The sequence below is a fragment of the Tenrec ecaudatus genome, chromosome X (genome assembly GCF_050624435.1).
Source record: "Tenrec ecaudatus isolate mTenEca1 chromosome X, mTenEca1.hap1, whole genome shotgun sequence".
In the NCBI taxonomy this organism is placed as follows: domain Eukaryota; kingdom Metazoa; phylum Chordata; class Mammalia; order Afrosoricida; family Tenrecidae; genus Tenrec; species Tenrec ecaudatus.
The window spans coordinates 86,875,746-86,888,432 of NC_134548.1; the positions used below are offsets into that span (position 1 = coordinate 86,875,746).

At 38.7% G+C, this 12,687-nt stretch overlaps 1 protein-coding gene across 1 annotated transcript in view; it reads left to right on the forward strand.

Moving 5' to 3' along the window:
• The first annotated feature begins 7,069 nt into the window (after nt 1–7,069).
• Nucleotides 7,070–12,687, forward strand: part of LOC142433495 (bromodomain and WD repeat-containing protein 3-like) — a 64,593-nt gene continuing 58,975 nt past the window's right edge. The window contains exon 1 of the mRNA XM_075538389.1: nt 7,070–7,213. Coding sequence (XP_075394504.1) covers nt 7,070–7,213 — 144 coding nt within the window. The remainder of the gene's footprint in view (nt 7,214–12,687) is intronic.

The window sequence follows — 12,687 nt, forward strand, 5'->3', positions numbered from 1 at the left end:
TAACAAAGTATGATGTGGTAGAACATTTTCTTGGTTGAATTTTTTTTTACCAATTGATGTTTCCCTCAAGAATAGGATCCCAAGCCCAAAGCCCCAGCAACTTAATATATTTGGTTATGGCTAAGCTGTTGATGCATTTTTGTGGCCTGTTTGCTCTATTATGTATGTGGGCATATTTTCAGTAAATAAAAATATGCATATAGAAATATCATCTGCCAAACCTATATATGGTTATTAATGGTCCTTTTTGTCCCCTCCTCCCTGTTTGCTTTGCCTGTGTGCCTATGCAGTCACTTGTATATGAATGTGTATTATTACTTACATTGCAGGGCTGTGTACACAATTGTATTTACCTTTGTTATCTGTAACGTTTGTGCTCCTTGCCTTTTCATTAGTGATACTGTGCTAATCACCCCTTATTGTATATTGTCTTTCTACTCACCCATATTAATACGTGCCCGTTATCCAGTTATGACATTCCCTTTTCTTACATTCTATCCCTGGTAAACATCAAACATTAGTATTTTTTTGTATAAGCTTTCCGTGAAATATAATAGTGAATTAATATTTGTCCGTTGTGATTGGCTAATTTTATCAACACAATGTTCTTCAGATTCATACACATTATGAGATGCGCATGATGGGGACCCAATGCCCACCTGTAGACAGCTGGACATCCCTTGCACAGGGGTAGTGGGGAGGAGATGAGTCACTCAGGGTTCAGTCTAGCAAACATGAAACTCCCAACCTTCCTCTAGTTCTTAAATGCTTCCTCCCCACAACTATCATGATTCCAAATCTACATTGCAAACCTGGTTAGACCAGAGGGTGCACAGTAGTACAGATGGGAACTGGAAACACAGGGTTCTAGGACAGATGAACCCCTCAGGACCAGTGGTGAGAGTGGCGATACCAGGAGGGAAGGGGGCTAGAAAGGGGGAACCGATCACAAGTATCTACATATAATCTCCTCTCTGGGGGATGGGCAAAAGAAAAGTGGGTGAAGCGATATGCCAGCCAGTGTAAGATAAGATAAAATAATTGATAAATTATTAAGGTGTCGCGCGCTCAGTCTCGCCAGCAAGAAGGACGCGCCACAACAGGATTCTTCCACAGGCGTTTAATGCGGGTTCGATTTGCAGATGCGGAAAAAGACCCCGAAGCCCCAAACTACTGCTGCTTATATGCGCTCTATGGGGACGTGCTGTGCATTGATTGGTGCGTTCGCCAGAACCCTTATTAGCATACTCCAGGGTGGAGTTATGACTATGTCATCTAAGCAGTGCGCATGCTCTAAGTGGTTGTTTACCACTTAACTGGGCCACCGCCCTGACTGCCCGGCGCCATCTTGTAATGGCAGCGAGAGCTGGGGCTTCCCACATTAAGGGTTCATGAGGGAGGGGGCAATGGAGAGGGAGGGGGAGGAGAAAAGGAAAATGAGGAGCTGATTCCAGGAGCCCAAGCATAAAGTGAACTTTGAGCATGATGAGGGCAAGAAATGTATAAGTGTGCTTTACACAATTGATGTATGTATGGATTATGATAACAGTTGTATGAGCCCCAATAAACTGATTTTAAAAATAAATGAATGAAAGGAAATGCATTTTCCACAATATGACACCATTGTACAGTCCTACCATTAGGGTATTAGGGTTCCAATCTCTGTAACCCCTCACCAGCACTTTTTTCTTTTGTTGGGGCTCTTGCAGCTCTTATCACAATCCATACACGTATCCATTGTGCTACACAAATCTGTGCATATGTTGTCACCATCTTTTTCAAACCATTTTCTTTCTACTCCAGTGCCTGGCATCAGCTCCTCATTTTTTTCTCCCTCCCTCATCTACCCTCCCTCCCCATATCCCACTGATAATTTATAGATTCCGGGGTTTTTCCCCATGTCTTACACTGACTGCTGTCTCATTTCACCCACATATCTGCTGTCCATCCACCTGGTAGGGGGTCCATACACCGATCATTGTGATGGGTTCCCCCTTACCCCCACCCTACACTCCTAGTACAGCTGACCCCCTATCTGGTCCTGAGGGCCTTATCTTCTTGTGGTCCCTGTGTGGTGAGCTCTTATCTGTACCACTATACATGTTCTGGTCTAGCCAGATTGGCAAGATAGGATGGGGTCATGGTAGTGTGGAGGTTGGAGTAGTAAAGAACTAGAGGAAAGGTGTGTATTTCAGCGGTGTTATTCTGCATCCTAACTGGCTCTTCTCTTCCTTCTGTCCCTCAGGCAGGTGGTGTCCAATTGACTACCCTTGGGCTCTGGGTCTCCAGTCTGCCCTCCGCCTCATTCCACTGATACTATTTTTGTTTGTTTGCTTTTGTTTGGTTCATTGATGCCTGATACCTGACCCCATCTATACCTCATGATCACACAGGCTGCTGTGCTTCTTTCATGTGGACTTTTTGATTCTCAGCTAGATGGCTGCTTGCTTATCTTGAAGTTTTAAGACCCCAGATGCTACACCTTTGGATAGCCGGGCACCATCAGTTTATTCACCACATTTGCTTATGTACCCATTTTGTCATTAGCAATCGTGTCAGGGAAGGTGAACATCACAGAGTGCGATGTTAGCAGAACAAATTATCTTGTGTTGAGGCAGTCCTTGAGTGAAGGCCCAATGCCCATTTGCTACCGTAATGTTTTATAAATAAATACATATCATTCCTCTGTCATTGTATATAAAAGTATTTCCATATATACTTACCTTTATTTTAACCTCTATAAATGTCCTTTGCCTCCCAGGTATTTCCTCTATTTCCTTTTACTTTCCTCCCGTCATACTATCAAGTTTGGCCTTCATTCGGGTTTTGGTAATTGCTCTCGGCCACACTGCCTTTGATTGAGCTTTACTCTCATGCTGGGGTGAAGTGATCTCTGACTGTTATTTCCACTTATAACTCTTTACTGGGCGATGATATAGGTATTTATTCATATCATTCACATTTGTTAGTTGCCTGAAGTTTTTCTTTAATCAAGTGTCCATTCATATCTTTCATCCATTTTAAAAATATTATTTAGTTTTCAATTGTCTTAAGGTTGTTGAGGTGGTCACGTTTTCTGTAAGTTTGTGAGGTTAGTTCATTGTCAATTTGGGCTCGCTCACTGTCAATTTTTTTTCACAACCAGTAGGTTCTCTTTTGGATAAATCTTTTGATGTGCATAATAAGGGCATAATTTGTAGAGATCTCTGGTCTGCACTTTATATTCTGCTGTTTGTGATTTTCAGATTATATTTAGTACTTTATGCCACAAATGAAAGCCTTGAGATTTGGCCCTATTTTTCTTTAATTATCCTTATAGTTTTATATATAGGAATTTCTATATATGATGTGAGGTATGTATCTTGGTTAATTTTTCTGGAAAGGTTATCTAATTTTGCCAGCCCCATATGTTAAAGAGACTGCCATTTTCCCATTCAATGGAGTTGTATCTCTAGATGGCTTTGGGTGGTTTTAACTCTTTCACAATGTTTTTTTTTTTCCTTTTTTCCCCCCTATCCATGAACATGGTATGTTCATTCATTTACGTAGGTATGTCTTGATTACTTATGGAGCCCTGGTGGTGTAGTGGATAATAGTGGTTAAAGAGCTCATAAGGCTGCCAAATGCAAGGTTAGCAGTTAGAAATTTCCGACCTCTCCACAGAGTAAGATGAAGCTTTCCACTCCCATGAAGAGTTACTGTCAGGAAAGCCACAGGGGCAGTTCTACCCTGCCCTGTATGGTAGTAATGGAGCAGCAGTGACTCACTGGCAGTGAGTTTGGTTTTATTTTAGTTTCTAATTGTAGTATTTTATTTTTAAAAATCTTTTCTCCAATATGATATGAGCAAATGTTTGACCTACTATGCATTGTCCATGGGGACAAGTTAATATCATTTCAATTTCAAAATGAAAAATAACATTTATTGCAGTTGAAGTATAAAATAAAAATATTAAAATCCAAAAATGTACAAATCAATTTCTCGGTACTATTTTTGGCGTTACTTATCAATCCTCCACTCATATCCCAAAACCCAAACCCATCTGGTCTCGAGTTGATTTTGACTCACAGAGTAGAACTGCCCCTAGAGTTTTAAAGGTTGTCCCAAAGAAGCTGTAAAAATTCTAACATTTTTTCTCTATAAGTCTAATTGGCAAGATTGCAATGTCTTTACTAGTAATGTCAGTGTGTTTATTGAACTAAAAGTAGTTTAATAATTCCATTAGAGTGTGATGTCAAATGAGTGTAGAATAATTCATTTTAGGACTAAAATATTCTATCTTACATTCATTTACTAACTTGCTCTTTCTACAGTTCTTAATACATGAACTTTATGGAAAACATTTGAGGAACTGGGAATAGTGGTTAAAGAGCTCAGCTGCTAACATATGAAGGTCAGTCGTTGGAAACCAGCAGCTGCTTTGCAGGACAAAGTTTTGCCAATGCACAACTTTACATGCTTATGAACCCTATGGGGCCAGGTTTACTCTGTCCTAAAGGTCTCTGTGAGTGCAAATAAACGTGACAGCAGTGGGTTCTGTTGGTTTGCTTTGAAAGGTGTTTATTACTCAGTAGAATTTAGATTAAGATCTCTTGAAATAAATTCTTTAAAGAAGTTATTTTAAAATATATTTATTATGTGGCCCCTTATATGAATTGCGAATTTATTAGGTGACTATTATTGGGTTAGCATTGGGTTTCTAACTGCAAGATTATCAGTTTCAAACTGTTAGCAGTTCCGTGGGAGATAGATGAGGCTTTCTACTTCCATAAAGAGTTATAGCACACCAGCCTGTGTGATCTCAAGGTGTCTAAGGGATCACGTTTCAGGCATCAAAGAAGAAAAAAATCATCTCATTGTGTGTTCACCTTCCCGATATGATCGCTGAGGACAGATGGGTGCATGGGCATATTTGGTGAAGAAAGCTGATCTGATGGTGCCCGGTTATCAAAAGATATAGCATAGCATCTGGAGTTGTAAATGCTTGACGGTAAACAAGCGCCATCTAGGTCAGTAGCAACACAGTCCACATGGAAGATGCACACCAGCCTGTGTGACCATGAGTTGTTGAAGGGACCAGGTATCAGACATTAGATAACAAAAAATGATATCATTGTTTGCTCACCTTCCTGATATGATCGCTGAAGACAGATGGGTGCATAGGCAAATGTGGTGAAGAAAGCGGATGGTGCCTGGCTATCAAAAGATATAGTCTCTGGGGTCTTAAAGGATTGAAGGTAAACAAGCAGCCATCTAGCTCAGAAGCAATAAAGCCCACATGGAAGAAGCACACCAGCCTGTGTGATCACGAGATTTCGAAGGGATCAGGTACCAGGCATCAATGAAAAATTATCATATCATTGTGAATGAGGGAAAGTGCAGATTGGGGTATCTGTGGGCAACTGGACATCCCCTTACAGAAGGGTCATGGGGTGGAGACAAGCCAGTCAGGGTGAAGTGTAGCAACGAGGAGACTTAACAACTTTCCTCTAGTTCTTAAATGCTTCCTCCCATGCACTATCATGATCCAAATTTTACCGTACAAATCTGGCTAGACCAGAAGATGTCCAATGGTACAGATAGGAACAGGAAACACAGGGAATCCAGGACAGATGATCCCTTCAGGACCAGTGGTAATAGTGGCCATACGAGGAGGATAGATAGAAGGTGGGGTAGAAAGGGGGAACCAATTACAAGGATCTACATATAACCTCCTCCCTGGGGGATGGACAACAGGAAAGTTGGTGAAGGAAGACATCAGAGAGTATAAGATATGACAAAATAATAATAATTTATAAATTAGCAAGGGTTCATGAGGGAGGGGATAGTGGGGAGTCGGGGGAAATGAGGAGCTGATACCAAGGGCTCAAGCAGAAAGCAAATGTTTTGAGAATCATGATGGCAACACATTTAAAAATGTGCTTGACACAATGGATGTATGTATGGATTGTGATAAGCGTTGTATGAGCCCCAAATAAAAGGATTTTTTAAAGCTATTTATAGTCTTGTAAACACACAGCGGGTAGTTTTACCCTGTCCTATAAAATCGCTGTGGCAGGAGTTAGTGTAAAATATGCTGTGTTTGAAATTTAAATTTGTACTTAAAACTCCTAAAGTTAAATTAATTTTTTTTAGTTTTGTCCATAAAATAAAGGCACAGCCAGATACCTCACTTCTACTGGTGCTGATGGAATGATCTGCTTCTGGCAAAGGCATGTGAAAACAATGAAGTTTAGGGAAATCTGAAAGTTTCAATTTTGTGAAAAAATTAAACATATTCCTTTTTACTTAGTACCTTGAGAGATTTTCAGTAGTGTACTTACATATATAAAGAGAAATATATTTGTATGTATCTGTCTATACACAGAGATTAGTAAAAAATTATTGCTAACAGGATTCAAGTTCATATGTACCTGTTAATTCCAACATTAGTGCGTTACCATGTCCCCTTGATTAGTGAGTAGCTGTTGACAATTCTCCTAGTTTTGTTCAGGTAGCTTCAGGGAAAAAAAGGACCAGGCTGAGATCTGGTAGGCCAGCTAAATTCAAAGCACAGAGATCAGCTCAGGTTTTGCCATTGTCTTTGGGATTCCAGAGGCATCATCTTGAGAGATTTTCTTGGGAGACAGGGTGATAAAGAAGATTATGCATTTAAAAAAAATTTGGGGGGGGTAACAGCTGCATTTATTTAAGTGAAAGCAAAAAAGGGCAACACGGATGGGAAGCTGGGGAGATGGGGGGAACAACAGACAGTGGCTGAGAGGGCACTGCAGAACTGACAAAGTGGCCTGGAAGAGCTAGTGGAGGGGCTGGAGAAGCAAATGGGGAAGACTGCGCTTTGCACCAAGAGGCTCAAATAAGGAGCTCTTAAATGCACGTGGGAGGCCCCCGGCCCCTGACCGGAGGGGACTGGTCAAGGCGAGCATGATTCGTGTGAATAGGGGAAATGAGAGCTCTCCGTGAGCTCACGAAGATGACTGGGGGAAGCCACGGCGAATGAAGGCTGCAGGGTGATCTGCAGCATAGGGTGGGAGAGAGCATTTAAATACTCTGGTGACCCACATAGAAAATGGACAGACGGGGCCTGGGACTTGAGGCAGCGGAGGGCCATCCTGCCCATGCTGCCCTGGAGGCATCCGGCCACACGGGCATCCTGAAGCAAAGGCGGCAGCCCACGCATGCACACGCACACTCGAAGTTGGGGAGCACGAGGGTGGGGAGCAGTGGCCTGACTTCAGCAGGGCAGGGACACCTGCTGATGTAGTGTGATGGAGGACTGGGGAGCCTGACCTTGGCTGTGGGGGGTCTGTGAACAGAAGCTTATGAATTTTTAGGAAGATGCAAAGCTACATTGGTGAGAATAAGGGCAGGAAAGTCACACCAAGGTATTTTTTCCTATTCACAAAAATACACCTACTCACTCTTTCAGGCAAGCAAGGCTTATCCTGTGAGAACTTTGTTGAGCAACCTTACCCCATTTACCCTACAACCCTGACCTTACCCTTCAGCGTTTGTTTTTGTTCCCCGAACTCAAAACTTAAAAGGAACACAATTTGTAGCCCTTAAGGATCTCAAAACTGCCTATATGTGATGGTGTGTGTGTCTAAATGGCAGATAGAGAAGAGCACAGAATTCCCCAGGGAAGCCTTCAAGAGATGTAAATACGTATTGCCATGAAAACATATAGATCTAGAAGAAGGGTATGTTAAGAAACAATAGCTTCATACTTTGATATTTTTGTTTTTGGAAATGTAACTATGATTTTATAGAAATACTTTTTTTATTTACCCTCAAATCATACTTGAGTTGGATATTAGAGTTTTTAAAATAAAAATTTCATCCAATCACTGTTAAAGAATAATTTATGCACACAGATTTTATAAGGAGTAGCAGTTTCATTTGTTGTTTTGGGAAAAGACTGAACTTCTCATGATGATAGTGAGGAATGTGAGAATTTCTTTCTTGCTAATACTGACGTAGGGTTTTTAAGATTAAATGCACTTTTTACTTGAGTGATGGGAATAGTAGTTAGGGTCCACTTCACCTTTGTGGTGTCTGTAATATTGACAGTCAATTTGCTAATAGCCAGCATTGTGCTCAGATTATTATTTAGTAAATGAGCAAGATGGAAAATGTAAACCCCTTACTTTTCTCTTTAGAGATCTCACAGTGAAATTTACTGAGAGATCCAGACCTGGAGTTCAGATATCTTGTTCATCTTTCAGTTCTGGTGTGTATAAAAGTTGAATATGTTTTGAGTATCCCAAACACTAAATGATCCAGATGTAAATGATATATTTCTTGATTGTTTGGTGAAAATATATGTACAAGTGATAATAGAAACATGCCAAATATGTACCATCTAAAGAAAAATCATTTGAGATTTTAATGAACTTTATAATTGTGATTGAGTTTTTAAAATTCAACTCCAGTAGCCAAGAGAAAGGGAATTGTAGATAGCGATCATTTGACTCCTGACACCAAAAAATGACAAGTGGTTTCTGCATAGAATATCTAAGCTTGCGATCTTCACTATTTAAGATCCAAAGCCTTGTATTTGGTATACTGGTAGTAGATTTTTTTGGATGAATGATACAAATATTCTTTGAATAATTTTCTGTAATTTTTTCTTTTAAAAATTAGTGATTCTTTAATGGTTAGAATATAACCTTGTATTTCTTTAAAACTCTTTGATTGATATAAGATAGCATACAAATAATGAAATAATCACAAGGGTTGTTTTTTAATTGCTGTTACTCTTTTTATTCTTCTTTTAATCTTTTGGTGGTATGTTTATCACAACAGGGAGCACTGATCATGTGATTCGAATATATTATTTGGGTTCTGAGATCCCTGAGAAAGTCGCACAATTAGAGTCACATACGGTAATTTACTTTATTTCAGTTAAAGATTTATAGATCTCCTCTTTTGAACTTTGTATTTAGAGAATGCTTTTCATTTACAGATCTCAAAAGACTTGTTAAGTGCTACTTGGTACATTGTGTTACATAGTGAGAAATGTGTGATTGAGTGACTTTTCCTTGCCTAACATAATATACTAAGTTTGAAGAATTAAACGTATAATGATACACTTTTATGGAAAAGAGTTGTTTATGAGATTAAACTATGAATTTAGTGGAGAATTTTAGAATAATTACTTTTATTTATTATGTATTATTTTATATGTAATTTTAGTGAAAATTATTTTTTAAAACTTGAAATTGGTAGATACTGAGTTTTTGTTACAAAAGACCATCTATAATAAAAAAACAAAAATGATAAATTCTCTGCCATCAAGTTTATGTTGACTCATAGCAACCCTATAAGACAGGGTAGACATCCCCTTGTGAGTTTACCAAGATTGTAACCCTTTACAGGAGTAGAAAGCACTGCTTGTATCTATCTTAAATCCAAATTAAACATTAATATAAGGAAAAATTAAGTATAAGTTATAAGTCCTGAAGTTTGATGTACAACTGTTGTTGTAAAGATGACCCAAATATACTTTGAGAAACTATTAATATTTAAAAGATAAACTGGAATTCTCACATGCCATAATATTGGTAGAACTTATGTTTTCTAATATTGTGTTATATTCAATGTTTTTATTGATTTTAGAGAAATTGACTTTTTAATGGGACCACTTAGAAATGAAGGTTTTTGAATAGGGTGGGAATACACACTTGTCAGATTTAGCTATTAATTTACTATACAAATCTCAAGGGGGAAAACTTAGGAGTAGAAAAGCATTATTTAGTTGCTGAACACCATATATACAGTTTTTATAACCATTAATGTTTTACAATTAATCTAAAGGAATTGGTGAAGATTTTATATAACTGGCTGAAAATTAAACATCACAGTATATATAAACTAAGGGAACCAGCAGTCTTAAGATGTCACTTTAAGATATCATTTCCACATGGTTTCTGAATATGGTAATTCTAAAAATTCTAAAGAGACAACTTACTAGACACATTGCTATTTCTAGGGTAGTTTTCTTGTAGGACCCCTGGTGGCACAATGCTTAAGTGCTAACTGAAAGCTTGGTGGTTCAAAGATGTGGGATTCTGCTTCCATATGGATTTACAACCTGAGACACCCTATGGGGGGAGTTCTACTCTATCTTCTACTAACCAGGAGGCTGAAGCAAATCTACTGTATTGGGTTAGCTCTTGGCACCAAGTGAATGACTCCAGTTGGTCAAACCTTGTCATCAAGTTGGTGCCGACTCACTCTGACCCAGTAGGATATGGTAGTGCTGCTGCTGTAAGTTTCTGAAACTGTAACTCTTTATGGGAGTAGATAGCCTAGTCTTTTCTTGAGGGTCAGCTTGTGGTTTTGAACTGCTGACCTTGCAGTTAGCAGCCCAAGGCATAACTACACCACCAGGGCTCCTTGGTCAAGGGATGGAGAAAAGAAAATTTCTCATGAAAAACAGCAACTACCACCCTACCTAAAGCCCTTATATAGCATTTACTTGATGTAAAGTAATGGATATAGACGTTTATATAGGACAATGTTTGGAACAAAACAGCCTAGTTGTTAATATAGAGTTCTTGTAAGGTTTTTCTCTTTAAACAATAAATTAGTATTTAATATAGGCAATAAATATTACTGTGATTATTACTATTCTTACTGCATTTAATATTAATTTCTAAATTTAATATATGCATTTGTATGTCAGCAATGATCGAGCTAATACCAAGGGGTCAAACAGAAAGAAAATGTTTAGACAATTATGATGGCAACATATGTACAAATATCCTGATACAATTGATATATGAATTATTAAAAGAGCTGTAAAAGCCCCCAATAAAATGACTTTTTAAAAGAAAATTTGAAATGTCTTTTTAGATAAAATCATCATCTGGTTTGACTTTAATATTCACTATGCATTGTGCTAAAAGTTAATTTTATGTAGTTACTTGCTTCAGAAAAAAAAACTAGATGTGTGAGCAGTAATTGGAAGAATTTATTTGATTTCTTTTTGTTCCAAACTAGAAACAAAACTTTGTGGATAGAAATCTAAAATAAACAGTCTAAGTTACCATTCTTCCTCGAATTGTATCAGTTGTCCCCGCTCCAATTGTTGTCTTTTTAGGAAATTGGTGCGGCATACTTTTTTGAGAATAATACCCCAAATAAGAGGAACCCTGGTGGCGCAGTGGTTACATGTTGGGCAGTTAACCACAAAGATTTCAGTTTGAAAGCACTAGCCAGTCTGTGTAGTTAAGACAAAGCCTTCTTTCCCATAAAGAATTCCCTTCTTAGAAGTTCTCACAAGGGCGTTTCTACCCCGCCCTATGGGACACCTATGAGTTGGAATCAACTCAAAGTTGGTGATTTTTAGGTTTTAAAATCTCACAGTAGAATCACCTTTTTCTTGAATGTTGACTCCACATTGCTTGTAGTTCCTACACGTTTACTCTCTAAGAAAACAGAAGAACTTTGCTCTGAATCTTAAGAATTTGCTCTGTAAATAAACATTGTTTGTACTTAAGTTTCACTTAGATTTGTAGTCCTTCAGTGAATCACTCAACAAATACGTGATTTGACTACTTCATTGCAGGCACTTTTCTGGGAGCTCAATATTCTGCGGCGGACAGAGCATACAAAATTTTATGGTGTTCTGTAGGGCTGATTTATAAAATTATTTTTTATCTCATATTATTTTTTTACTTGGGGATTAGATCTTGGGAGGAAGGCTAGACTCTCTATTGCTAAGAGTTACAGTCTTTGAAACTCCTGGGGCATTTCTACACTGTTCTATAGGGTCACTGTGAATCAGAATCAACTAATGGAAGTGAACTTGGTTTGGTTTGTTTTGAAGTGTAATTTCTTAATAATATGAACCCTAGCGACATAGTGGGTTACCAGCTGGACGACTAACTGCAAGGTCAGTAGTTTGAAGCAGCCCCTCTGCAGGAGAAAGACAAGGCTTTCTGTTCATGTAAAGAGTTACAGTCTTAGCAACTCACAGGGGCAGATTTGCTCCAGCCTGTAGCATGACTCTGAATTGGAATAGACTCAATGACAATGAGAGAGATTCGATGGTAACACATATATATATTTTATTGTAGCATATGAAAGAATTGGTACTGTCGCCAGAAATCTGCCACTCATGTTTCATTTGTGGGATTAAGGAAACTTGCATGTTGCTATGGTGCTGGGAGCTATGCTCCGTTTATTTTAAAAACCACAACGTGGCCCACATTGAACTGGTTTTAGCAGAGTTTGAAGACTAAAATAGACTAGAGAGCTGTTCATCTACTATGGGTCCCGACACCAGTTAGACTTGGAACTATTTTTCCAGTCCGTCTCTCTCTCCCTCTCTTTGGAGGGGGGTGTCTCACTTTATAAGATAAGCAGAATAAGCAATCCCAACCTATGGTTGGGGCAGGGGACTTTGGGCCTCGACCAAAATCTCACCTACATACAAGAACAGTTTGCCGTAATAATGTAGCACTGTATGATTCTCACTTTCCCAACCTGATCACTGAAGACAAAATGGGTGCATAAGGAAATGTGGTGAAGAAATCAGATGGTGCCCAACTATTAAAAAATGTAGTGTTTGCGGTCTTAAAAGCTTGTAGGCAAACAAGTGGCCACTGAGAAGTAGAGTAACAAATCCCATATAATTGAAGTATTAAAGTATGAAACATTAACATTTTTATCTTCCTGATT